This window comes from Pocillopora damicornis, chromosome 1 (genome assembly GCF_964200805.1).
Source record: "Pocillopora damicornis chromosome 1, jaPocDami1.2, whole genome shotgun sequence".
Lineage (NCBI taxonomy): Eukaryota > Metazoa > Cnidaria > Anthozoa > Scleractinia > Pocilloporidae > Pocillopora > Pocillopora damicornis.
The window spans coordinates 37,534,671-37,560,779 of NC_142670.1; the positions used below are offsets into that span (position 1 = coordinate 37,534,671).

At 36.5% G+C, this 26,109-nt stretch overlaps 2 protein-coding genes across 2 annotated transcripts; both read left to right on the forward strand.

The window, feature by feature from the left end:
- The first annotated feature begins 2,710 nt into the window (after positions 1-2,710).
- On the forward strand, positions 2,711-12,109 carry LOC149053657 (adhesion G protein-coupled receptor L2-like). Its single transcript, XM_089210072.1, has 18 exons — positions 2,711-2,942; positions 4,645-4,986; positions 5,456-5,514; positions 5,634-5,678; positions 5,838-5,982; positions 6,369-6,497; positions 6,629-6,701; positions 7,390-7,486; positions 7,628-7,686; positions 7,832-7,958; positions 8,246-8,358; positions 8,819-8,921; positions 9,335-9,482; positions 9,891-9,975; positions 10,081-10,147; positions 10,391-10,473; positions 10,931-11,057; positions 11,286-12,109. The coding sequence occupies exons 1-18, from the start codon at positions 2,816-2,818 to the stop codon at positions 11,544-11,546; spliced, it is 2,190 nt and encodes a 729-aa protein (XP_089066198.1). The 5' UTR covers positions 2,711-2,815; the 3' UTR covers positions 11,547-12,109.
- A 6,530-nt stretch (positions 12,110-18,639) lies between these two features.
- On the forward strand, positions 18,640-24,860 carry LOC149053658 (adhesion G protein-coupled receptor D1-like). Its single transcript, XM_089210055.1, has 11 exons — positions 18,640-18,784; positions 19,172-19,300; positions 19,437-19,509; positions 20,112-20,208; positions 20,351-20,409; positions 20,555-20,681; positions 20,968-21,080; positions 21,539-21,641; positions 22,054-22,201; positions 22,616-23,764; positions 24,005-24,860. Exons 5-10 carry the CDS (start codon positions 20,396-20,398, stop codon positions 22,702-22,704), a joined length of 594 nt encoding a protein of 197 aa, XP_089066181.1. The 5' UTR covers positions 18,640-18,784; positions 19,172-19,300; positions 19,437-19,509; positions 20,112-20,208; positions 20,351-20,395; the 3' UTR covers positions 22,705-23,764; positions 24,005-24,860.
- The last annotated feature ends 1,249 nt before the right edge of the window (positions 24,861-26,109 follow it).

The following is a 26,109-nucleotide window of genomic DNA, read 5'->3' on the forward strand; positions in this document are numbered from 1 at the left end:
TTAAACGATTAACAATGACCGTATACGGCTACTTTGGAACAATGGCGGAAAGAGCTTCAAAATACATGTGGGATTTTTCAAAATTTCCTAGTATCATACAAGCGGCAGATTTAAACCATCGGCAAAACTGACGATAGACAAATCCTCCTCGTGGGAGTGATTCTGGTAAATTTTTTAGGATACAAATAGTCATGGTGGGGTGGATGGTGGGGCGACTGTAGCTTTCGTATCTGAAGAGTCACTGTTTTTTCCTACATATTGCTTAAAACCGGCGAAAGATATATTCACATAGAGGCTCACTGTGCGATGCAAAGGTAATGAGAGCATGTTTAGCCTGATATTAACGTCCAAAGCTTACTGCGCCGTTAGACCATAATTTTTTCCTCGTTGGCAGTGTCTGCAAAGCATGAAATTCTATGCCGTATGAGCATAAAAGCAGAGTCATCGAACTGCGTCAACAAGTGCTCGGGTTACATTATCAAACTATCTTTTTTAACCACCTTGCCTCCCACAGGAAATACTACAAAATATCAATGATGATGTCGACGATCGATTAAAACAGCACGTTTTAAACTTGTATTTAGGGTAAAAGTCTACTAGAGCCTGGATTTCCCTTCCAACAAGATGTGCTGTCGTTCAGTTGAATTTTACTTAGTAAAGTAGAATAATCCCTATCTCTTGAATCCACCGAAAGAACAAAACCCTTTTTAATTCATGATCAGAACTGAACGAGAATGAAACGCGGAACTCAGCGTTTGTAAGTTTCCAGAAATTGCGAGTGTTTATTACGTGCATGACTCTTTTGAAAGCTCTTCTTACGAAAGCTTTTCCTCACAATCATTAACTCATATCATTTTTCACCACCATTAATAATTTCTTTCTGCGTGAAAGTGTTAAGGAAACCACTATACTCAAACAGTTTTGTTTTGTATTATTTGTGTGATGGATTTAATTATTTATGTCGTTTACACGCATTCGTATTTTGAATGAGTCATAGCTCCAGAAGGATACGTTTTCAAATAAAAAATGGTATCGTTCTGCATTGTAATACTCAAGTTAAACCGATTTCTGTTGCTCTGAACATGACTCCACAATGTTGTCGCGAAACCAGCATATGAATGAGTGCGCTATTTTTTTTTTCAGTTTACATTATGGAGTAAGAATCACATGTACACTGGCTAGATTGTGAAATGACGCTGTACTTTAATAACTGAGTCGTCGGGATGCGATCATAAATATGATAATGGGCCAACTATTCTCTTGGTTCACAAACGTTTTTTATTTTGTCTTTCTTATTTTCTATTATGCATTGTTTTCAAATTTATTATTTTTCAACATGCAATCTGTTGAGAAGCTTAAAATGACTTCGTTCAGGGTTTAGAACACTGTGCACTGCGTTAGTGCTTTCTGAGCGTGTGCTATATACCAAACATGGCAAAGTATAACTCGGCATGCTGCTTCCTTGTTCTTACTCATCGAAATATAAATAAAAAGTCTGCCCAGAAGGTTCAGGTACAGAATATGTTTATTAGCATGATAATGCAGCCAAAAATAGCTGATGTCGGAGCCATTGATGCACAGCTTGCTGTCGTAAATAAAGCTTTTGAAGTTATATAACAACTCTAACTGGAAACGCAAGCAGGTGTACTGCAGAGTCATACATGTGTACCATAATGCAAATGAAGTTTCGTCTATTTCAGCTTTGCAAATAGCTGTAGAGCAGATTTTCGTAAGAACCCTGTTATCTGTGCGATACGATTCTCTAAGACTTAATTAACAGTTAAGGACCTTCGGGGAGAAATGCTGACAATTTGGGAAAGCTTTAAGTTTTTTCTTCTCTTTAGTATCGCCATCGTACAGTTCACGATGTTGCCAACATGCCAAATTGCCTTTAGTCACATTCATAAAACTCTTTTAAAAAGAATACCCCATCTATAAATATTGTGTAAGAAAACCAGATTTGGATCGAAATAAGTCAATTGGATTACAAGGAGATGTTTCTACTATCGTGTCCGTTCAAAACTTTGGCCAATATGTCGTCGCTTTTCCTTGAAAAATTTAATCAAGTCAACTGTTTAACATGCGACAGTAGTTATGATTATGAGTAAGATATCGTCATTACAGTAGTATTTTTAGGTATATTTTAAAATTGTGTCGGTAACGGAAAAATTCGAAATGCTTTCGAAATTTGAGTCCTTAAAATATTGTATTCTTCCGACAATTTTTTATCCTTTTAAATAAAATGACGGAACGCATTTTAATCATCATAGCAAATTAGCAAGAGCATGCAAAACACAGTCATTATGGAACTTGACTGACGTTGAAATAGCCACGTTCGGTCACGGATTCTAAAATTTAATTTCGATTGCACGGCGAGGAGAATATACACAAATACAAACATACAAATTTGGCTTACACCTGGAAGAATTGCTGAATCCTTACAAAAACTTGAATTACCGTTTTACAGGCTCACTCATAAAGATTATCGATTCGATGTAGTAATTGCATTCCATTTGTATGACTATACATTTATTTCAAAGTGTACATTAGAACCTATAATTGCCAGCCGGAAAGCAACAGAAGTAAGGGTAATATTAAAACTGTGAATATATTTTATACTGAGGTTTTAGAATATTTCTCTCGTGAGAACAATTATCACTAGTAATGCATGACATCTCGACAGACTGTTACAGATATAAAACTGCCTGAAAATCGATCCGCGGATTTCAGCAGAATTGATCGTAGTTGAAATATACCGCGACGTCTAGAAGCTCAGTTACGTTAATGGATTTTTGGCAGATGGTTTAATTTATGTATGCGTCTAAATAAGACCAGTTTCCTCTTTAGTTCAACCGACGGATGGAAGATGAATCAAGCGCGACAGGATTCAACTCGGTTGCGTTTTCAAATGTTACTGACTTTGCTAGCTCACTTCTTTCAAGGTAAGAGCTACTTTTTGGTGATATTGTGCTATGCTTTTCTATTTTAATTAAAGACGAAGAGGATATGCGGTTATTATTAATTCAACACTGAAAGGTAATCAAGCGACATACTTTTCTTGCAACGAACACGAAATTTTAGACAACGTGTAAATACAGCAAAAGAACATTTTTTATATAAAAACTTCGTATTTTTAGACCAATTTCATTTATTTTCTTTTTCTTTTCCTGCTATTTAAAGCAAGTCTCTGGTTAATATTTTTTGATTGTTAAATATAACCCTCTAGTGAACTGTTTGTTTTGACATGGATAGTCCTTTAGCGTTAGTATTTGTTATTCAGGAAATATCAAGTGCCTTCAAAACTTGATCCGTAGAAAAATCTTAAATTATAGACGTTGGAAATGATCGTAGTAACAAAGCTCTCCTCGAAACTCCAGAAGGTTTACGGCATCACTATCATTTTCAAGCTATTTCACCGCTCTGAATCAAATCTACTTTCGTTATCTTATCATATGCTATTTAACTTCAGCGAAATCCCATTAGTTAAGGACCCGCTTCACTTTATAATCTTTACTCCAAACCTAATCGCAGTTTATCTTGGATTCGTCTGTTTTGAACAGTAAATATCACAATAAGCATATCAATTCAATGTTTCTCGTTATTGCATAAGGAACTTAAAATTGACTGTCTGTGATCAAGAGTTAATGTTATTTATCCATAATATGCCAGTTCCTTTAGCGTAAAATTCTAAGTGAGAAACAGTTGTTGTCATGTAGTTTTAGTATAGGTTCCTAAAAAACGCAAAAAAAAAGGAAATAAACGCTCGATAAAAAAAGCTATTTATCTATCTAGGAGTGCATACAGTGTTTGCAGAAGATACGCGCCATGCCTACGTCTACACAATAAGACATCAAGTCAATTATGTTTCCTATAATTATGTCATAGGCGGCGTTAAATCGGGGAAGATGTATTATGTGAAATAAATCTTAAATTTGCGGGCTCTTTTGTTACGATAAATCTCGCATTTGATAGCAATGAATAAATGATTAACACTATTTTTCTGTTGCATTAGGAGAAAAATATTCTATTTAGTGAGTAGACGGAAAGAGTGGAACTGGTCTTGTTATTTGATTTCATTTAAAATGAACCAAGCATAATTTTGGATTTGGTTTTGCAGCGGATTTCTGCATTCATAAAGGCACGGTATCTAAAATAGATGATGATTAATAAATTGTACAGGAAATCGGCCTTTTGATGCACGAGTGCGTACATGAATTGCATTGATTTTACTCTAAGAAGAGGATGCCAGCAGGGTAAAGTGTACTAATAGATGTATTCTACAATGTAAAGGTTGTTTTGTACAGTTTAACGCAAAATTAAGAGGTTTTTTAGGCTTCTGCGAAATAACGATCTTTCATTTGATTGTCGGGGGATTGAACTGATTTTGTAGCTCTTCAACGACAGAGTAATAAATGCAGTCAGATATTTTGATACAATTTGTGGTATCTTGTCAATCTGTTTGTGTGTTGTTGTTTTTTTGTTTTTTTTTACTTTTGACATCTGAGATGGTGAAATTGTGAAATCGTGAAATATATTGAATCAATTGTAAATTTTCCCAATTATAAAAACCCTGACTTCAATATACATTACCATTTGTAAAGGCAAAGCTTAAAAAAAAAAAAAAAAATTTTCATCACTTTTCAGAAACTCACTCCTCTTATGTGGTCTACGAATCAGTTGATATACCTAAAGTTACTTGGAATGCAGCAGTTATTGACTCTACCCTGGCAAGAATTTCCAGTATAGAACAGCTTTGTGACGCGCAACCCGACTTATCCCTCTATTCTGCTTACTGGACTGCTCTTAAACTCAATAGCAATGGTTCGTTTCAATGGGGGCGTGTACCTTATATATCAGCTCAGGTACCCTTAGAACTCCTGGATAACACAACATCATTGGACCGCTGTTATGCCATAGGTAACTCTGCGATGAAGCTGAAGTCGATGGATTGCAGCGTTAGACTTCCTGTTGTAGTCTCCTATATCGGTGAGGTCTACCAATCTTTATCAATATTTACATGGCTTCGATAACATCTGCCTAAATATCAACGTGTAGCTTCGTAGCTCAGCAATTATGTCATACTTCCGTAATGCAATTTCTTTTAAATGCAGCTTTCTTACGAAGATTTTCTTCTGTACCAGTTAATCATTAATGTAAAGAATTACAGTCAGCTCATTCCAAAACCCCAAAAGAAACCTTGACATAACACTATGGTCAATTTGGACTCGCTAAATTACCATAAAAAGTAGCTGGTCTACACGTCTTTATTAATCTGTAAATGAATTACGAAGACAACTTTGCATTCGTTTTCACCACTCTTTTATCAACTAACGTATTGAAAACTGTGAAAAAACCCTACGTGTTATTCACTTCTGGGAGCTCAAGGGTTACACCGACATGTAGCAAACAAAACTGACCCCATTGCTAATCATTCATTTTTCTTTAACAATTATAGATGATTCCGATCCGAATGGTATTATGCCTAATTATACAGATGATTGCCGCCAATATCTGGTAAATAAAGATCATGGTTTATTCAGTGCTTTGTGTATTCGCGAACAAATTAAGATTTACCAATATTATGCGTTGAATTCACAAGTTGATTCCAATCAAACGTTTTCTTTTTCATGCAGCTTTCAAAGTGCTCACGAAGTAAAGGAACTCGTTCAAAATTGCAGGTAAAATACATTCATACACTTTAAAAAAAAAGTATTCTTACTTCCAACCAAATAGAGCATCATCTGTGATTTCAATTTAAGCAAACTATTCCAATTCAGCTGGTTGTATTTAGCAAAATTAACCCTTTAACTGTTCATGCTTCTTCTGTTGTATCAAAGGCTTTACAATATTCCTGGTCTTGTGAAGAGCATAATAGTACATTAGTCGGTAGCTGCCAAATCGAGGACACTCTCCTGAACTGCTGTCAAAGTTATTGTAGAGAAGGGAATGATATTTATTTCATAGATATGGGATCAGGTTTGGGTAAGTACGTATTGTGTCAACATGGGTCTTAATTTCTGTATCATTGATAAAAATGATATGGTATGGTAAAAACGTACGACATACGACAAAAGAAATAGGAGTCCTCTTCAATAAACCCGTCAGATTTTAAGTCAACTCAATGAAATATTTCTGAAAATCCTCTGAATCATTCGGTCGCTTAAGATCAAATTCCGAGACGATTGCTGCCAAAATAAAGCCTACTTTTTGTCTTGAAATGGGTTCCAAATGTGGCTGTCATGATGGCCGCCATCTTGGATCACGTCACGAGTTCTGTCGATAATAGCCCACGATAAAAGGCTTATTTGGTAAAGTTCGTCGTTCTCTATGTACTAATTTTCTGATTTTTTTTCTCTGAAATATCATAGATACTAAGTTGAGAAAAGTGTCGAAAGGAATTTCCACTGATATTGAAATAAGTTTTGATACAAATAACAACAGTAATGAAAGCCGACTGGTCAGAATTATTATCACCCACAAAGTGTTTAAAGACGCAGGTAAATATTGAAGTTTCTTCTGAGCGCACACATTTATGATCATCTGGTGTTTAAAAAATAGCGAAGTTATCATTTGTGTTCTGTAGGCAAGCTTCTACTCACGTAGTTTTTTTTTTCGGCCATTCTTCCAGGAAGGGTTATCGCAGTATTGTTGCACCAGAAGGCAAGTAATGAAGACAGCCTTTGGACTTATAACAGAAGCAGGTACGAATTTTTTAGTTCACATGAACCCATTAGGTGTGTGTTAAGAGAGCCCTTTCTGGATGAGTGGAAAATTACTATTGGAATTGTTTGTTCTTCAATAGCGACTCAAGGGAGGGCGTAAATAAGAGGAGATTTTCATCGATCAAATGCTAAAACTTCACCGGTACCGGTAAACAGCACTTTATATTTAGAAAGCTCCTTTGAACTTTAGGTTTTCAGTTTTCAAATTTACGTTGTCAGATTCTTGAGGGGAAAATGGTAGGGAATGGTCAAGCAATGTCAGGAACTATATTCATGTAAGATTAGCTACTAATGAGATCGAGCATTTTTTAATTGAGTGTCGTAAAACAAAAAACCAAAAATACCCTTTAGTAACCAATAAGAACCCAAACTAAAACCAAAATACCCTTTAGTAACCAAAAAGAACTCAAACTAAAACCAAAAATACCCTTAGTAACCAATAAGAACTCAAACTAAAACCAAGAAAACTGCCCAATTCAACTGAAGGGAAAACGCAGAGGACAAAATAATTATTGTTATTAGTTTTGCATGCGATTGGTTGAGAGGGTGGTGCTAGGTTTCCGAAAAATCACGGTGTAGAGTGAAGCAAAAATATACCATCCCGGATTGGATATTTGACACTTAACTTCTCTAATAATCACACAATTTTGTTATGTTGTCTTTGTAGCTACAGACTGATCTCTGATGTGGTGGGAGTTGTTCTTGACCCTCCCCAGAATGAAACTATTCAAAATAAAATCATCGTTCATTTTAGTCACAACGAGGTAAAATAAACTATATTGTTTTTTGATGCAATTATCAGCTTAGGAATTATGATTGTGACTGGGCTTAGACGGAAAAACTAGTATAATTCATCACGTGGACCATTTCACATCATAACGTCATTACACTTCTTTCGCCGGTAGCCGAGCATTGATCCAAAAGCTGTTGAAAGGAAATGTGTCTTCTGGATAGAGGACTTCAGGTAGGTCATTTTGATTATTCCATCAATCTGTTTGTATATATATCTATATACTTGTTTACATTAGGTGCTCGTGAAAGTTCTCTATTTTTTTTCTTTGCCTCTTTCTTTCTTTCTTATTCAAATTTTATGATCAACTGATTTTTAGCTCGTCGAACGGTTCATGGTCAACTGATGGTTGCACGGTACTGAATGATTCTTCTATGCTATCGACCGTTTGCAGTTGCAACCACCTTACGAATTTCGCAGTTCTAATGCAATACAAGGACATTAAGGTGTGATGTTATAAACTTTCTTTTCAATTGTCTTAATTAGCTTTCTCGGGAACTAAGAAAAAAAGTATGTGCGTCGCTTATGCACACCCTCCTAAGGTTATTTGTCGTTCCCGTGATTGCGTCTCGAATTTTTTTTTTGGCATTTTCTAAGCTTATTGCATTCTTCCCCTTTATTCGTTTATGGAAGGACTAATCATATAGAAAGTTCCATGTTAAACGAAGTCATAACTTGTTAATCATAATTCCAAACCAGTTTCCAATTTTTATCTCATTTTCGTGATTCTCAGGAGGATAACATTCCACCAGAGCACAGAAGGGCATTGCTTATCATCACTTATATTGGTTGCTCCTTGTCCCTCGTTGGGGAAGTAATGGTTATCTTCGTCTACGTGACATTTATGTGAGTACTACTAAAAAACAAAAAACAAAAGCAAAAAAAGAGGAAAAAATGTCTTACCTATACATGAGAGCAAGGTAAATCTCTAGATTCGTAAATTACTATCAAAGTGCGAGAAATATTATTTTTCAGAACGCGCTAATTGTCTGGTTTTGTTTTGTTTCTAAAAAAATTTGTTTTAAGACGAGATTAGTAATTGAAGAACCATTGCACCAAAATCTCTCTTTTTTTTCGGCTGAAGTTGAGGTATTTTGACACAAAAATACCTACTAAAATCAACTTTTAAACATCTTTCATAGTAATGGAATACAAGCAGAGAACGACCCAATAATATATTACAAACTATATAGGCACCTTTCTTCCATCCCCCCCCCCCCCCCCCCTGTAGCGTTTGCTCTAGACTACTAGGTGATTGCGAGGAAAAATGTCATGCCCATTTCGTTTATTGAATGCATTTAAACAGGAAGATCAAAGACGAAGGAATCCAAGTCAGGCTAAATCTTTGCACAGCTCTGTTTCTCGCTCAACTAGTATTTTTGTCCGGAATCGATGCCACGAGTAATAAGGTGAGCTAACAAACGTTTGAAATCACATGTTTCTTCGTTCTTCGTAAGCGAGGAACAACGGTGTTCCCTAAATGACCGTCTGCCCAAGGTGATCACTACTGAGATAGCATCACGTAATTCCCGTTTCGAAAACCAATCCTCTCGAATCTCTCCAGGATAAATTGAGCATCCCATACGGCGGTGTATGTACAACATTGAGAGAGAGTTTCTACTAGAAATTTCAAGACATGTTGTCGCTAGATAGTTGGCTCTCGCTACTTCAGTCTACACTATTGCGTATTTCTAGAAGACGATCGAGTTCCCTTGTCCGGAACCAATTTTGGTCTAAGATTTCTATGAAGTACAAAGTCTCTTGGCCTGATATTTGCTCGGAGCCTCTAATTATCAGCCTACTTCTGGGTCTCACATTTCAGTCCGTGTGCATCTTAGTGGCTGTTTTACTCCATTACTTCTATCTGGCAGCGTTTGGGTGGATGCTTCTGGAGGGAGTTTTCCTGTACGTCATGACTGTTGAGGTATTCAACACAGTGGACATGCGATACTTCTATTTCTTTGGCTGGGGTAAGAAATGTAACAATATCATTGCTACGGTGATGAAAATATTGACGATGATATCTACTTATCTACAAAATATCGCACCAGTCATTATTAGCTACAATTGAAAAGAGGGATGTTACTTGGTATAGCTCTAGAAAGCGATGCATGTTTCAAGTGGAAGAGAATACTGAGGCCAGTACAACCAGTGCAACGCATGATAGGAACGGGCCTTCTTGTATTCTGGTTGACCGTATTTTGTCTGTTGTTGTTTTACTTTTGTTGTTGTTGTTGTTGTTGTTATTGTTGTTGTTATGTTTTCGCTGTTATTGTTTTTGTAGTGCTCCCTGAACCTGTTGAGCTGATTTTTATATTTTAGACTCTTGTAGGCCTGTGTTACTGAGTTATTGAGCTGCTTTCATTCTTATCCTGTAGGTTTCCCTATCATACCAATAGTTATTTCTCTAATAATCTGCTCAAGCGGTGAAAAAGGACTTGAGAGTTACACAAATGAAAACTTGTAAGTACACAGCGTTTTATTCTTCATTATAACTTTTTATTTTCATTAGATAATGACTCATAAGCTGCGTTTTTAGACAGCTCTGTCGTCTGAATTAACTTTCAGCTGCTGGTTGTCCTTCCAGAAGCGTTTGAGCTGGGCCTTTATTGTCCCGGTGTTATTTGTGACAATTGTAAGTCCACCGTCTCTTTGCTTTCACTGTTATCTTAGCTGATAGCCGGAAATGACAAACACGAAGAATGCATAAATGAATAAATGAAAGAGGAAATCAATAAATGACAGAATTAATGAATGCGTACATCATTTTCTGACTGACTGACTAACTGGCTGGCTGACCGACTTCGTGACACATCTATTATGATTGCCCTCTAGACAATTGGTAAAAGTCTTTATTTTGCTGTTCTCATTTGTTAAGATCAACTTTGTAATACTCATGGCGGTGTTGCGAGAAATCAGAAATCTTCATGAGCCTAATCCTTCTAAAATGAAGACCTTCAGGTATGTTTTTGTTAGGAAGATCTCTCCTTGGAGTTTCAGAGGCAAAATGCTAGCCAATGATCATCTTTCCTCAAAATATGTCTTCTCTTTTACTTACAGAAATAAAATACTAACTTTCTACCAGAATTATGAACTTATGCTCGTACAGCTCTTAAATTTACCTAAATCAAAGGTTAATCAGCTAGGAGATCTGTTTGTTGTTGTTGTTGTTTTTTTTTTTATGAAGTCTTAGATGAATTAGTTTGACATGAAATCGTTTTGTCTTTTTTCCTTGGACCTTCATGGATTATTCGCAAAAGAGAATCTTTTCCATTATTCACTCAAGATTAAATAGATAGTTCGAACGATTTCTCTTGATTCCAACTAAATAACTTCCCATGCCAAATGTATATGGCATGGTATATCTTTAGAAGAAAATTGTAACGTGAAAGCAGTTTTTCGTTTTATTCCCTTTTAGAAAAACTCTGAAGTCATTTCTTATTTTAAGTCCTCTGCTGGGTTTAACGTGGGTATTTGGTCTCTTGGCTGTAACAGACGCAGGATTGGTGTTCCAGTATGTTTTTACCATTCTTAACTCTACGCAGGTCTGTACCAATTACGTATCCGCATGTCTCTTTGGTCAAATGGGTCTGGGTCTGAGTATAAGAGGGCTCTGGCCGGGGAAAACCATTTTAATCCCACACTTTATTTATCGATTTGGATCACGAAGCCTTCTGTTAAGAAAACAGTATGTTTATTTCATCGGATTAAAAATTAAATTTATACAAGGAATTATAGTTTGTCAGACGCAAGATTTCCTTTTACTTTTGTAGGGTATGCTCATATTTCTCTTGCACGTGCTGAGAAACAGTGAAGTTCGTGCAGCTTTCCGTCAGAAAATGCTGAAGTGGAGATTCAACACATTTCACAGGAGCTCTTCCGGTCGTAGTCAGGCAGAGGTGTATGCACAGTACGGTGGCCAGCGGAAGCGGCAAATGGACCCTGAAGAAACTAAAAAGGAGCTGAGTCATAACACAACATCAAAAGAGCAGATAGCATTTATCACAAGGCTACCTCCTCCGAGCGTTCACTAAATCCGTCTGTACTTTTTCCAACATCATTTTTTTAACTCTTAAATCCTTAGGAGTGACTGGGATCTAATTTCTCTGTATGCAACACTGCTCAATCAAACATTAAAGAGATTTAACCATTCGAAATTCTCCCCATAAATGTTAAAGAAGTCGACAACTATGCCGCCATTATTCAAAAGAAAATAAGAGCCAAAACAAAGCCACAATAGGAGAAAAAATGTCCTTTCATGTTGCTCTACTCCTAGCAGCTGCTTAGATAGATCGCCAAGTGATATTACAAATGTTACAAATCAAAGTGCTCTGTGAGCAAACTCGTTGTTAATTATGTTTAATGTTATCTGGTTTAGGCAATTTTGAGGTTGATTGTCATATTTTGAGTACGAGCAGTAGTTCAGTGTTCGCTAATGTAGCAAAGAAACAAAGTAACGTTGGGATAAGAAGGCATTACAATTGAAATGATCATGCTATTACATTTGACAAGGGTGGATGATGTCATGTGTTTTAAACATATATCGTTTTTGTTTCTGGTTCAAAAGGTTGGAAGTAAATGTGGGTGAAAAGTGAAATTTATTGTCTATCATTGTAAATATTGGAAAATCAAGGCAATACTGTCTTAATGGAAATATTAGTGATTCCCTCTTTATCAAATGAGACAAACGAGAACGAGTTTTGAGTGATATAACTAAGCCCAAACTGCCACCGTCATTTTGGATTTCCGCCTGGGTAGATTTTGGTCGCGTGCTAGGCAACGTTTAATCAAGAACAAGATAGAATTTCATTTCAGTCCTATATATCAATTTTGTGGTGTATAACTTTTGCATTTTAGTACGTAATATTTATTTTGAATCTTTAAATTGTCTTGAAACTTAAAAGAAAATTGTTCTTTAAAAATTCACTGAAAATCGGTAGGTGTTATTTGATTTTCGGGTTAACCTGTAATTTCGTTAGTCGCCGGCACCTTTTGTTGCTTGACACAGAAAAAACACACAATACGAAATGTAATGATCGATTTTGTCCCCAATCTTACGCCATAACAGAAAAAGCTTTTGAACACCTGTAAACTCCGAGCGCTTCGGAGTAAGTGATACTTTTAATGAATCTTCGGATTGTTTTCAAGTTCAAGGATTGTAAATTACAATTTTATGAAAAACGAAGGTTGATCTATTATTTCGGTGTGAATCCTTGCACGCCTGCCAATCACTGGCGCCGCTTCTTCAAACTAAAACGAAAAAAGAAACTCTTTTAAGATTATTATTAACTTCGTTTTCACCCCACCACTATTTTTAGCAACAAAGGTCGCCATTTCGTTTGTTTATTACACGCCAAAAACTATCAAATGCACTCAAAAGCCTAAAATCGAAAAAAAGTTTTACAGGAATCGACCAATCGAGCCAGCGAGAGAGTGCCATTCTCCACAACATATCTACAACTCGCTCTTGCGCATGCGCGCAATTCGCGAGTTGAAAAGGAGCAAGACTTTGTCATGTTAGGGGTGGGAGGCGCGGTTACTAAAGAAGATCCAAAATGGCGGCGTTTATAGGCAAATCTTAGGTAAACAGCCTCGAGAGGTACGTGTAGGTGTTGGATCAGTACTTCTTGCATGTATGGTGAGTAAAATATGCACTGTGTCTGTTAAAACGTACCAAGAAAAGCGGATCAACTTAGATTACAGCAGGCTTTGTTAAACGATTAACAATGACCGTATACGGCTACTTTGGAACAATGGCGGAAAGAGCTTCAAAATACATGTGGGATTTTTCAAAATTTCCTAGTATCATACAAGCGGCAGATTTAAACCATCGGCAAAACTGACGATAGACAAATCCTCCCCATGGGGGTGATTCTGGTAAATTTTTTAGGATACAAATAATCACGGTGGGGTGGATGGTGGGGCGACTGTAGCTTTCGTATCTGAAGAGTCACTGTTTTTTCCTACACATTGCTTAAAACTGGCGAAAGATATATTCACTTAGAGGCTCACTGTGCGATGCAAATTAAAGGTAATGAGAGCATGTTTAGCCTGATACTGACGTCCAAAGCTTACTGCGCCGTTGAATGATATAGAAAATCAATTCTAATACATTGTTTTTAATATATTAGCAAAATGCATACGATCAGTACTTTGATTGCAACGAGGGACACGCATGCCCCTGAGAACTTAGGGTACGTGTGCGACATGCGTTAGCCTTATCCTCTTTCAACATTATTCTTTTAACCTCTGTCGGTTTTTGACAAGAAAACTTTTTATCAGAGGGAAAGTCACCAGACAGTTTATATTGTTCTTAAATCGGAGGTTAAAATAGTTTGTTGTTAGGAAACTAGTCATTCTCCTCCTTGAAATTGTCGATTTTAATTTGATACCGCAGTGCACGGTTTTTTATCATAATAAGTCATCATTGTTACTCAAAACCTATTTCCTTAGGGGTCGGCATATCGATCTATTTTGAATTGAATGATGTCCATAGAGATATACGTTTACGCCTCCAATTCTTCTGATATAACCTGATTGTATTAGGTAATAAAAATTTACCTTCAAACTGATGTAGGTAAGAGACTTAAATCGTTATGTAAAGAAAAATCAAACTTTCTTCTGTTGCGGCAGTATGTTTTAGGGGAGAAAAAATTTATAAAAGTGACGCCATAGCTGCCAAGACATACTTTAGACCATAATTTTTTCCTCGTTGGCAGTGTCTGCAAAGCATGAAACTCTATACCGTATGAGCATAAAAGCAGAGTCATCGAACTGCGTCAACAAGTGCTCGTGTTACATTATCAAACTATCTTTATCAACCACCTTGCCTCCTACAGGAAATACTACAAAATATCAATGATGATGTCAACGATCGATTAAAACAGCACGTTTTAAACTTGTATTTAGGGTAAAAGTCTACTAGAGCCTGGATTTCCCTTCCAACAAGATGTGGTGTCGTTCAGTTGAATTTTACTTAGTAAAGTAGAATAATCTCTATCTCTTGAATCAACCGAAAGAACAAAACCCTTTTTGATTAAATTAATGATCAGAACTGAACGAGAATGAAACGCGGAACTCGGCGTTTGTAAGTTTCCAGAAATTGCGAGTGTTTATTACGTGCATGACTCTTTTGAAAGCTCTTCTTACGGAAGCTTTTCCTCACAATCATTAACTCATATCATTTTTCACCAGCATTAATAATTTCTTTCTGCGTGAAAGTGTTAGGGAAACCACTGTACTCAAACAGTTTTGTTTTGTATTATTTGTGTGATGGATTTAATTATTTATGTCGATTCACGTATTCGTATTTTGAACGAGTCATAGCTCCAGAAGGATACGTTTTCAAATAAAAAATGGTATCGTTCTGCATTGTAATACTCAAGTTAAACCGATTACTGTTGCTCTGAGCATGACTCCACAATGTTGTCGCGAAACCAGCATATGAATGAGTGCGCTATTTTTTTTTCAGTTTACATCATGGAGTAAGAATCACATGTACACTGGCTAGATTGTGAAATGACGCTGTACTTTAATAACTGAGTCGTCGGGATGCGATCATAAATATGATAATGGGCCAACTATTCTCTTGGTTCACAAACGTTTTTTATTTTGTCTTTCTTATTCTCTATTATGCATTGTTTTCAAATTTATTATTTTTCAACATGCAATCTGTTTAGAAGCTTAAAATGACTTCGTTCAGGGTTTAGAACACTGTGCACTGCGTTAGTGCTTTCTGAGCGTGTGCTATATACCAAACATGCAAAAATATAAATATTACTTGTCGAAATATAAACAACAAGTCTGCCCAGAAGGTTCACGGGTACAGGATATGTTTATTAGCATGATAATGCAGCCAAAAATAGCTGATTTCGGAGCCATTGATGCACAACTTGCTGTCGTAAATAAAGCTTTTGAAGTTATATAACAACTCTAACTGGAAACGCAAGCAGGTGTACTGCAGAGTCATACATGTGTACCATAATGCAAATGAAGTTTCGTCTACTTCAGCTTTGCAAATAGCTGTAGAGCAGATTTTCGTAAGAACCCTGTTATCTGTGCGATACGATTCTCTAAGACTTAATTAATAGTTAAGGACCTTCGGGGAGAAATGCCGACAATTTGGGAAAGCTTTAAGTTTTTTCTCCTCTTTAGTATCGCCATCGTACAGTTCACGATGTTGCCAACATGCCAAATTGCCATAAGTCACATTCAAAAACTCTTTTAAAAAGAATACCCCATCTATAAATATTGTGTAAGAAAACCAGGGTTTGGTTCGAAAGAAGTCAATTGGATTTCAAGGAGATGTTTCTACTATCGTTTCCGTTCAAAACTTTGGCCAATATGCCGTCGCTTTACCTTGAATTTAATCAAGTCAACTGTTTAACATGCGACAGTAGTTATGATTATGAGTAAGATATAGTCATTACAGTAGTATTTTTAGGTATATTCTAAAATTGTGTCGATAACGGAAAAATTCTAAATGCTTTCGAAATTTGAGTCCTTACAAGCAGAATTGATCGTAGTTGAAATATACCGCGACGTCTAGAAGCTCAGTTACGTTAATGGATTTTTGACAGATGGTTTAATTTATGTATGCGTTTAAATAAGATCAGTTTCCTCGTTAGTTCAACCGACGGATGGAAGATGAATCACGCGGGACAGGATTCATTTCGGTTGCGTTTTCAAATGTTACTGACTTTGCTAGTTCACTTTTTTTAAGGTAAGAGCTACTTTTCGGTGATATTGCGCTATGCTTTTCTCCTCGAAACTCCAGACGTTTTACGGCATCACTAACATCTTCAAGCTATTTCACCGCTCTGAATCAGATCTACTTTCGTTATCTTATCATATGCTATTTAACTTCAGCGAAATCCCATTAGTTAAGGACCCGCTTCACTTTATAATCTTTAATCCGAACCCAATCGTAGTTTCTCTTGGATTCCACTTTTTTGAACAGTAAAAATCACAATAAGCATATCACTTCGGTTCCTCGTTACTACATATGGAACTTTAAATGGACTGTCTGTGGTCAAGAGTTAAAGTTATTTTTCCATAATATTCCAGTTTCTTCAGCTTACAATTCTAAGGAAGGAACCGTTGTTGTCATGTTGTTTTAGTATAGGGTCCTAAAATATGTAAAAAAAAAAAAGGAAATAAAAGCTCGACAAAAATGCTATTTAGGAGTGCATACAGTGTCAGCCAAAGATAACCGCCATGCCAATGTCTACACAATATGACATCACGCCAATTATGTTTCCTAGAATTATGTTTTGGGCTGCATTAGATCGTGCAAAATATATGATGTGATGTGAATCTTAAATTTGAAGGCTCTTCTGTTAAGAAAAATCTTTTATTTGATAGCAATAAATAAATGATAAATATTTCTTTTACGTCTCATCGGGAGAAAAATATTCCATTTAATGAGTAGACGAGGAGAGGGAAATTAGTCTTGAATTTAAACCGAAATTTGCATTTATTTGATTTTACTTTCAAATGAACCAAGGATAATTTTGGATAAGATTTTGTGCCCGACTTTAACATTTACAAAGGTATCTAAAATGAGCGCTGACTGATGCATCGTACAGGTGGTCTGCTTTCTAATGGATCAGTTCAATGGAATGATTCTAAACGAAGTAGAGAGGATATTAAGGTGGTATATCAGATATCTAAATGCACTCTACAATAAATGGATTATCTTGCAGAGTTTTAAGAATAATTTTTTAACGACTTCTACACTTCTTCCAACTGACGATCTGCCATTTGATTGTCCATCGGATTGTAACGATTTCGCAGTGTAAGAGGAATTAGTGCGGTTGATAATTTGCTACAATCTGTCGCCTTGCGTCAATTTTTTGTTATCTTAGGTTAGATCTAGGATGGTCAAAACATCGTGAAATAATGAAATTTCTAGGATGAGTTAGGGTTTTCCCAAATATGAAAATCAGCCTTTATTTAGCACCTATTTAAAAATATATTATTTTCTTAAGGCCTAGCTTATGGAAAACATTCTATCGCTTTTCAGAAACTCACTCGTCAAATATTAGTTACGAAAAAGTTGATTTGCTTAATTCTAACTGGACTTCGGCCTTAAGCGAATATCCATTAACATCCAAGGCTCCCGTGGCAAGAATTGAAAGCATAGAACAACTCTGCGACGCTCAGACAAAGTTGTCGTCTGACTTAGATTACTGGACTGCTCTAAAACGCAATAACCTGGGTTTGTTGCAATGGGGTCTTCTACCTACCAACTCAGTCGACGTATCCCTAGAGCTTGTGGACAGAACAGGGCCCGCGGATCGTTGTTATGCCATAACTAAATCTGCGATGAAGCTGAAGTCTATGAACTGCAGCAGTGCACTTCCTGTTTTAACTTCTCACCTGGAAGGTGAGGTCTACCGATCTTTATCAATATTTAGATAAATTATCTTAATTGCACCTTTCCTACGAAGATTTTTTTCTGTGCCTATAGATCATTTCTGTTAATAATTCCAGTCAGCTCATTCCAAAACTCCAAAAGGAACCTTGACGTGACATTTCTGTCAATTTTGGACTCGTTAAATTACCATAAAAAGTTGATGCTATACACGTCCCTGTCGATCTATAAAATGAATTGTAAAGACAACTTTGCCTTCGTTTCACCATTCTTTGATCAGCTAAGGTATCGAAAACTGTAAAAAAACGCTGCATCTTATGTACTTCTGGGAGCTAAAGGGTTACACCGAGGTGTAGCAGACAAAACACAGGCCATTGCTTATCATTCATTTTTCTTTTACAATATTATTATGGAAGATCCAGGTCAACCTGATTATGGTGAATTTTCAGATCATTGCCTCCAATATCTGGTAAATAAAAATCATGGTATATTCAGTGGCTTTGCTTATTTGAGAACAAAGATTTATCAATGTAATGCGTTTAATTCATAAGTTGACTCCGATGAAACATTTTCTTTTTCTTTTTCTCATGCAGCTTTCAAAGTGCTCACCAAGTAAAGGAACTCATATAAAATTGCAGGTAAAATACATTCATACACTTCTCAACAAAAAAGGATCCTTGCCCTCAGTTCAGCTGGTTGTATTTGGCTAAATTAACCCTTTAACTCTCTATGGTTCTCCCGTTGCATCAAAGGCGTTACAATATTCCTGATCTTGTGAAGAGCATAATGGTACATTGGTCGGTAGCTGCCAAATCGAGAATACACTCCTAGACTGCTGTCAAAGCTATTGTAGAGAAGGGAATGATATTTATTACATAGATACGGGATCAGATTTGGGTAAGTACCTTTTGTGTCAACACGGGCCTTAATTTCTGTATCATTGATAAAAATGATAATGGTATGATAAAAACGTGCGACATGAAAAGAAATAAGATGTCCTCTTCAATAAACCCGTCAGATTTTAAGCCAGTTCAATTTCTGAAAATCCTCTGAATCATTCGGTCGCTTAAGATCAAATTCCGAGACAATTGCTACCAAAATAAAAGTAAAAAAATATTTTTTGTCTTGAAATGGGTTCCAAAATGGTGGCTGTCAAGATGGCCGCCATCTTGGATGACGTCACGAATTCTCTAGCGTCATAGCCCACGATAAAAAGCTTATTCGGTAGAGTTCGTCGTTCTCTATGTACTGATTTTTCAATTTTTTTTCTCTGAAATATCATAGATACTAAGTTGAGAAAAGTACCCATAGGAATTTCCTCTGATGTTGAAATAAGTTTTGATATAAATAATAACAGCAGTGAGAGCCGATTGGTCAGAATTATTATCACCCACAAAGTGTTTAAAGACGCAGGTAAATATTGGAGTTTCTTCTGAGAGCTAACATTCATAATCAGCTAGTGTTAAAAAAATAGCGAAGTTATCGTTTGTGTTCAGTAGGAAAGCTTCTACTCACGTAGTGTTTTTTTTTTGTTTTGCCATTCTTCCAGGAAGGGTCATCGCAGTATTGTTGCACCAGAAGGCAAGTAATGAAGACAGCCTTTGGACTTATAACAGAAGCAGGTACGAATTTGTTAGTTTAGATGAACACGTTAAATGTATGTTAAGAAAGCCCTTTCTGGATGAGTGGAAAATTACTGTTTGAATTGTTTGTTCTTCAATAGCAACTCAAGGGAGGGCATAAATGGGAGGAGATTTTCATATGCTAAAACCTTACCGATACCGGTAAACAGCACTTTATATTTAGAAAGTTCCTTTAAACTTTAGGTTTTCAGTTTGCAAATTAACGTTTTCAGATTCTTGTGGGGAAAATGTCAGGAAATGGTCAGGCAATGTCTGGATAAATACTCATATAAGATTAACTAGTGATGTGATCGAGCGTTTTTTTGATCGAGTGTCGTAGAACTAAAACCAAAAAATACCCTTTAGTAACCAATAAGAACTCAAACAAAAACCAAGAAAGCTGCCCAATTCAACTTAAGGGAAAACTCAGAGGACAAAATAATTGTTGTTATTAGTTTTGCGTGCGATTGTTTGAGAGAGTGGTGCAAGTTTTCCAGAAAAAAAAACAATGCAGAGCGAAGCAAAAATATACAATCCCGGATTGGATATTTGACACTCAACTTCTCTAATAATCACACAATTTTGTTATGTTGTCTTTGTAGCTACAGACTGATCTCTGATGTCGTGGGAGTTGTTCTTGACCCTCCCCAGAATGAAACTATTCAAAATAAATTCATCATTCATTTTAGTCACAACGAGGTAAAAAAAAAATATATTGTTTTTTGAAGCAATTATCAGCTAAGGAATTATGATTGTAACTGGGCTTAGATGGAAAAACTAGTATAATTCATCACGTGGACCATTTCACATCATAACGTCATTACACTTCTTTCGCCGGTAGCCGAGCATCGATCCAAAAGCTGTTGAAAGGAAATGTGTCTTCTGGATGGAGGATTTCAGGTAGGTCATTTTGATTATTCCATCAATCTGTTTGTGTATATATCTATATACTTGTTTACATTAGGTGCTCGTGAAAGTTCTTTATTTTTTTTCTTTGCCTCTTTCTTTCTTTCTTATTCAAATTTTATGATCAACTGATTTTTAGCTCGTCGAACGCTTCATGGTCAACTGATGGTTGCACGGTACTGAATGATTCTTCGATGCTATCGACCGTTTGCAGTTGTAACCACCTTACGAATTTCGCAGTTCTAATGCAATACAAGGACATTAAGGTGTGATGTTATAAACTTTCTTTTCAATTGTCTTAATTAGCTCTGTCGGGAACTAAGAAAAAAAAATATGTGTCGCTTATGCACATCCTCCTAAGGTTATTTGTCGTTCCCGTGATTGCGTCTCGAATTTTTTTTTGGCATTTTCTAGGCTTATTGCATTGTCCCCCTTTATTTTTTTATGGACAGACTAATCATATAAAAAGTTCCATGTTTAACGAAGTCATAACTTGTTAGTCATAATTTCCAAAGCAGTTTCCAATTTTTATCTCATTTCCGTGATTCTCAGGAGGATAACATTCCACCAGAGCACAGAAGGGCATTGCTTATCATCACCTATATTGGTTGCTCCTTGTCCCTCGTTGGGGAAGTAATGGTTATCTTCGTCTACGTGACATTTATGTGAGTACTACTAAAAAACAAAAAATAAAAGCAAAAAAAAAAAGAAAAAATATCTTACCTATACATGAGAGCAAGGTAAATCTCTAGATTCGTAAATTACTATCAAAGTGCGAGAAATATTATTTTGCAGAACGCGCTAGTTGTCTGTTTTTGTTTTGTTTCTAAAAAAATGTTTTAAGACGAGATTAGTAATTGAGGAACCATTGCACCGAAATCTCTCGTTTTTTTTCGACTGAAGTTGAGGCATTTTGACACAAAAATAGCTACTAAAATCAACTTTTAAACATCTTTCATAGTCATGGAATACAAGCAGAGAACAACCCAATAATATATTACAAACTATATAGGCACCTTTCTTCCACCCCCCCCCCCCCCCCAAGTAGCGTTTGCTCTAGACTACTAGGTGATTGCGAGGAAAAATGTCATGCCCATTTCGTTTATTGAATGCATTTAAACAGGAAGATCAAAGACGAAGGAATCCAAGTCAGGCTAAATCTTTGCACAGCTCTGTTTCTCGCTCAACTAGTATTTTTGTCCGGAATCGATGCCACGAGTAATAAGGTGAGCTAACAAACGTTTGAAATCACATATTTCTTCGTTCTTCGTAAGCGAGGAATAACGGTGTTCCCTAAATGGCCGCCTGCCCAAATGATCACTACTGAGATAGCATCATGTTATTCCCGTTCCGAAAACCAATCCTCTCGAATCTCTCCAGGATAAATTGAGCATCCCATACGGCGGTGTATGTACAACATTGAGAGAGAGTTTCTACTAGAAATTTCAAGACATGTTGTCGCTAGATAGTTGGCTCTCGTTACTTCAGTCTACACTATTGCGTATTTCTAGAAGACGATCGAGTTCCCTTGTCCGGAGCCAATTTTGGTCTAATATCTCTATAAAGTACATAGTCTCTTGGCCTGATATTTGCTCGGAGCCTCCAATTATCAGCCTACTTCTGGGTCTCACATTTCAGTCCGTGTGCATCTTAGTGGCTGTTTTACTCCATTACTTCTATCTGGCAGCGTTTGGGTGGATGCTTCTGGAGGGAGTTTTCCTGTACGTAATGATTGTTGAGGTATTCAACACAGTGGACATGCGATACCTCTATTTCTTTGGCTGGGGTAAGAAATGTAACAATATCATTGCTACGGTGATGAAAATATTGGCGATGATATCTACTTGTACACCACAAAATATCGCACGAGTCGTTATTAGCTACAATTGAAAAGAGGGATATTACTTGGTATAGCTCTAGAAAGCGATGCATATTTCACGTGGAAGAGAATACTGAGGCCAGTACAACCGCTGCAACGCATGATAGGAACGGGCCTTCTTGTATTCTGGTTGACCGTATCTTGTCTGTTGTTGTTGTTTTACTTTTGTTGTTGTTGTTGTTGTTATTGTTGTTGTTATTTTTTCGTTGCTATTGTTTTTGTAGTGCTCCCTGAACCTGTTGACCTGATTTTTATATTTTAGACTCTTGTAGGCCTTTGTGTTACTGAGTTATTGAGCTGCTTCCATTTCTTATCCTATAGGTTTCCCTATCATACCAATAGTTATTTCTCTAATAATTGGCTCAAGCGGTGAAAAAGGACTTGAGAGTTACACAAATGAAAACTTGTAAGTACACAGCGTTTTATTCTTCATTATAACTTTTTATTTTCATTATATGTCTCATAAGGTGCGTTTTTAGACAGCTCTGTCGTCTAAATTAACTTTCAGCTGCTGGTTGTTCTTTCAGAAGCGTTTGAGCTGGGCCTTTATTGTCCCGGTGTTATTTGTGACAATTGTAAGTCCACCGTCTCTTTGCTTTCACTGTTATCTTAGTTGATAGCCGGAAATGACAAACACGAAGAATGGATAAATGAATAAATGAAAGAGGAAATTAATAAATGACAGAATTAATGAATGCGTGCATCATTTTCTGACTGACTGACTAACTGGCTGGCTGACCGACTTCGTGACACATCTATTATGATTGCCCTCTACACAATTGGTAAAAGTCTTTATTTTGCCATTCTCATTTGTTAAGGTCAACTTTGTAATACTCATGGCGGTGTTGCGAGAAATCAGAAATCTTCATGAGCCTAATCCTTCTAAAATGAAGACCTTCAGGTATGTTTTTGTTAGGAGTTTTCAGAGGCAAAATGCCACCCAATGATCATCTTTCCTCAAAATATGTCTTCTCTTTTACTTACAGAAATGAAATACTAACTTTCTAGCAGAATTATGAACTTGTGCTCGTACAGCTCTTAAATTTACCTAAATCAAACGTGAATCAGCTAGGAGATCTGTTTGTTGTTGTTGTTGTTGTTTTTTCATGAAGTCTTAGATGAAGAAGTTTGACATGAAATCGTTTTGTCTTTTTTCCTTGGACCTTCATGGATTATTCGCAAAAGAGAATCTTTTCCGTTATTCACTCATGATTAAATAGATAGTTCGAACGATTTCTCCTGATTCCAATTAAATAATTTTCCATGCGAAATGTATATAGCATGGTATATCTCAAGAAGAAAATTGTAACGTGAAAGCAGTTTTTCGTTTTATTCCCTTTTAGGAAAACTCTGAAGTCATTTCTTATTTTAAGTCCTCTGCTGGGTTTAACGTGGATATTTGGTCTCTTGGCTGTAACAGACGCAGGATTGGTGTTCCAGTATGTTTTTACCATTCTTAACTCTACGCAGGTCTGTACCAATTACGTATACGCACGTCGCTTTAGTCAGATGGGTCTGGGTCTGAGTATAAGAGGGCTCTGGGAAAATCATTTTAATCCCACACTTTATTTATCGATTCGGATCACGAAGCCTTCTGTTAAGAAAACAGTCCGTTTATTCCTCGGATTTTGATAAAATTAAATTTATACAAGGAATTATAGTTCAATGACGAAACTTTGTCAAACACAAGATTTCCTATTACTTTTGTAGGGTATGCTCATATTTCTCTTGCTCGTGCTGAGAAACAGTGAAGTTCGTGCAGCTTTCCGTCACAAAGTGCTGAAATGGAGATTCAACACATTTCACAGCAGCTCTTCCGGTCGTAGTCAGACAGAGGTGTATGCACAGTAAGGTGGCCAGCGGAAACGGCAAATAGACCCTGAAGAAACTAAAAAGGAGCTGAGTCATAACACAACATCAGGAGAGCAGATAGCATTTATCACAAGGCTACCTCCTCCGAGCGTTCACTAAATCCGTCTGTACATTTTCCAACATCATTTTTTTAACTCCTAAATCCTTAGGAGTGACTGGGATCTAATTTCTCTGTAGGCAACACTGCTCAATCAAACATTAAAGAGATTTAACCATTCGAAATTCTCCCCATAAATGTTAAAGAAGTCCACACCCAGGCCCTCATTATTCAAAAGAAAATAAGAGCCAAAACAAAGCCACAATACGAGAAAAATATCCTTTCATGTTGCTCTACTCCTAGCAACTGCTTAGATAGATCGCCAAGTGGTGTTACAAAATGTTACAAATCAAAGTGCTCTGTGAGCAAACTCGTGAATTGACAGATGACCTACATGATTTTTTGGATTATGTTTAATGTTATCTGGTTTAGGGAATTTTGTGGTTGATTGTCATATTTTGAGTACGAGCAGTAGTTCAGTGTTCGCTAATGTAGCAAAGAAACAAAGTAACGTTGGGATAAGAAGGCATTACAATTGAAATGATCATGCTATTACATTTGACAAGGGTGGATGATGCCATGTGTTTTAAACATATATCATTTTTGTTTCTGGTTCAAAAGAAAAAGTTTGGAAGTAAATGTGGGTGAAAAGTGAAATTTACTGTCTATTATTGTAAATATTGGTAAATCAAGGCAATACTGTCTTGATGAAAATATTAGTGATTCCCTCTTTATCAAATGAGATAAACGGGAACGAGTTTTGAGTGATATAACTAAGCCCAAACTGCCACCGTCATTTTGGATTTCCGCCTGGGTAGATTTTGGTCGCGTGCTAGGCAACGTTTAATCAAGAACAAGATAGAATTTCATTTCAGGCCAATATATCAATTTTGTGGTGTATAACTTTTGCATTTTAGTACGTAATATTTATTTTGAATCTTCAAATTATCTTGAAACTTAAAAGAAAATTTTCCTTTAAAAATTCACTGAAAATCGGTAGGTGTTATTTAATTTTCGGGTTAACCTGTAATTTCGTTAGTCGCCGGCACCTTTTGTTGCTTGACACAGAAAAAACACACAATACGAAATGTAATGATCGATTTTGTCCCCAATCTTACGCCATAACAGAAAAAGCTTTTGAACACCTGTAAACTCCGAGCGCTTCGGAGTAAGTGATACTTTTAATGAATCTTCGGATTGTTTTCAAGTTCAAGGATTGTAAATTACAATTTTATGAAAAACGAAGGTTGATCTATTATTTCAGTGTGAATCCTTGCACGCCTGCCAATCACTGGCGCCGCTTGTTCAAACTAAAACGAAAAAAAAAAACTCTTTTAAGATTATTATTAGCTTCGTTTTCACTCCACCACTATTCTTAGCAACAAAGGTCGCCATTTCGTTTGTTTATTACACGCCAAAAACTATCAAATGCACTCAAAAGCCTAAAATTGAAAAAAAGTTTTACAGGAATCGACCAATCGAGCCAGCGAGCGAGTGCCATTCTCCACATCATATCTACAACTCGCTCTTGCGCATGTGCGCAATTCACGAGTTGAAAAGGAGCAAGACTTTGTCATGTTAGGGGTGGGAGGCGCGGTTACTAAAGAAGATCCAAAATGGCGGCGTTTATAGGCAAATCTTAGGTAAACAGCCTCGAGAGGTACGTGTAGGTGTTGGATCAGTACTTCTTCCATGTATGGTGAGTAAAATATGCACTGTGTCTGTTAAAACGTACCAAGAAAAGCGGATCAACTTAGATTACAGCAGGCTTTGTTAAACGATTAACAATGACCGTATACGGCTACTTTGGAACAATGGCGGAAAGAGCTTCAAAGTACATGCGGGATTTTTCAAAATTTCCTAGTATCATACAAGCGGCAGATTTAAACCATCGGCAAAACTGACG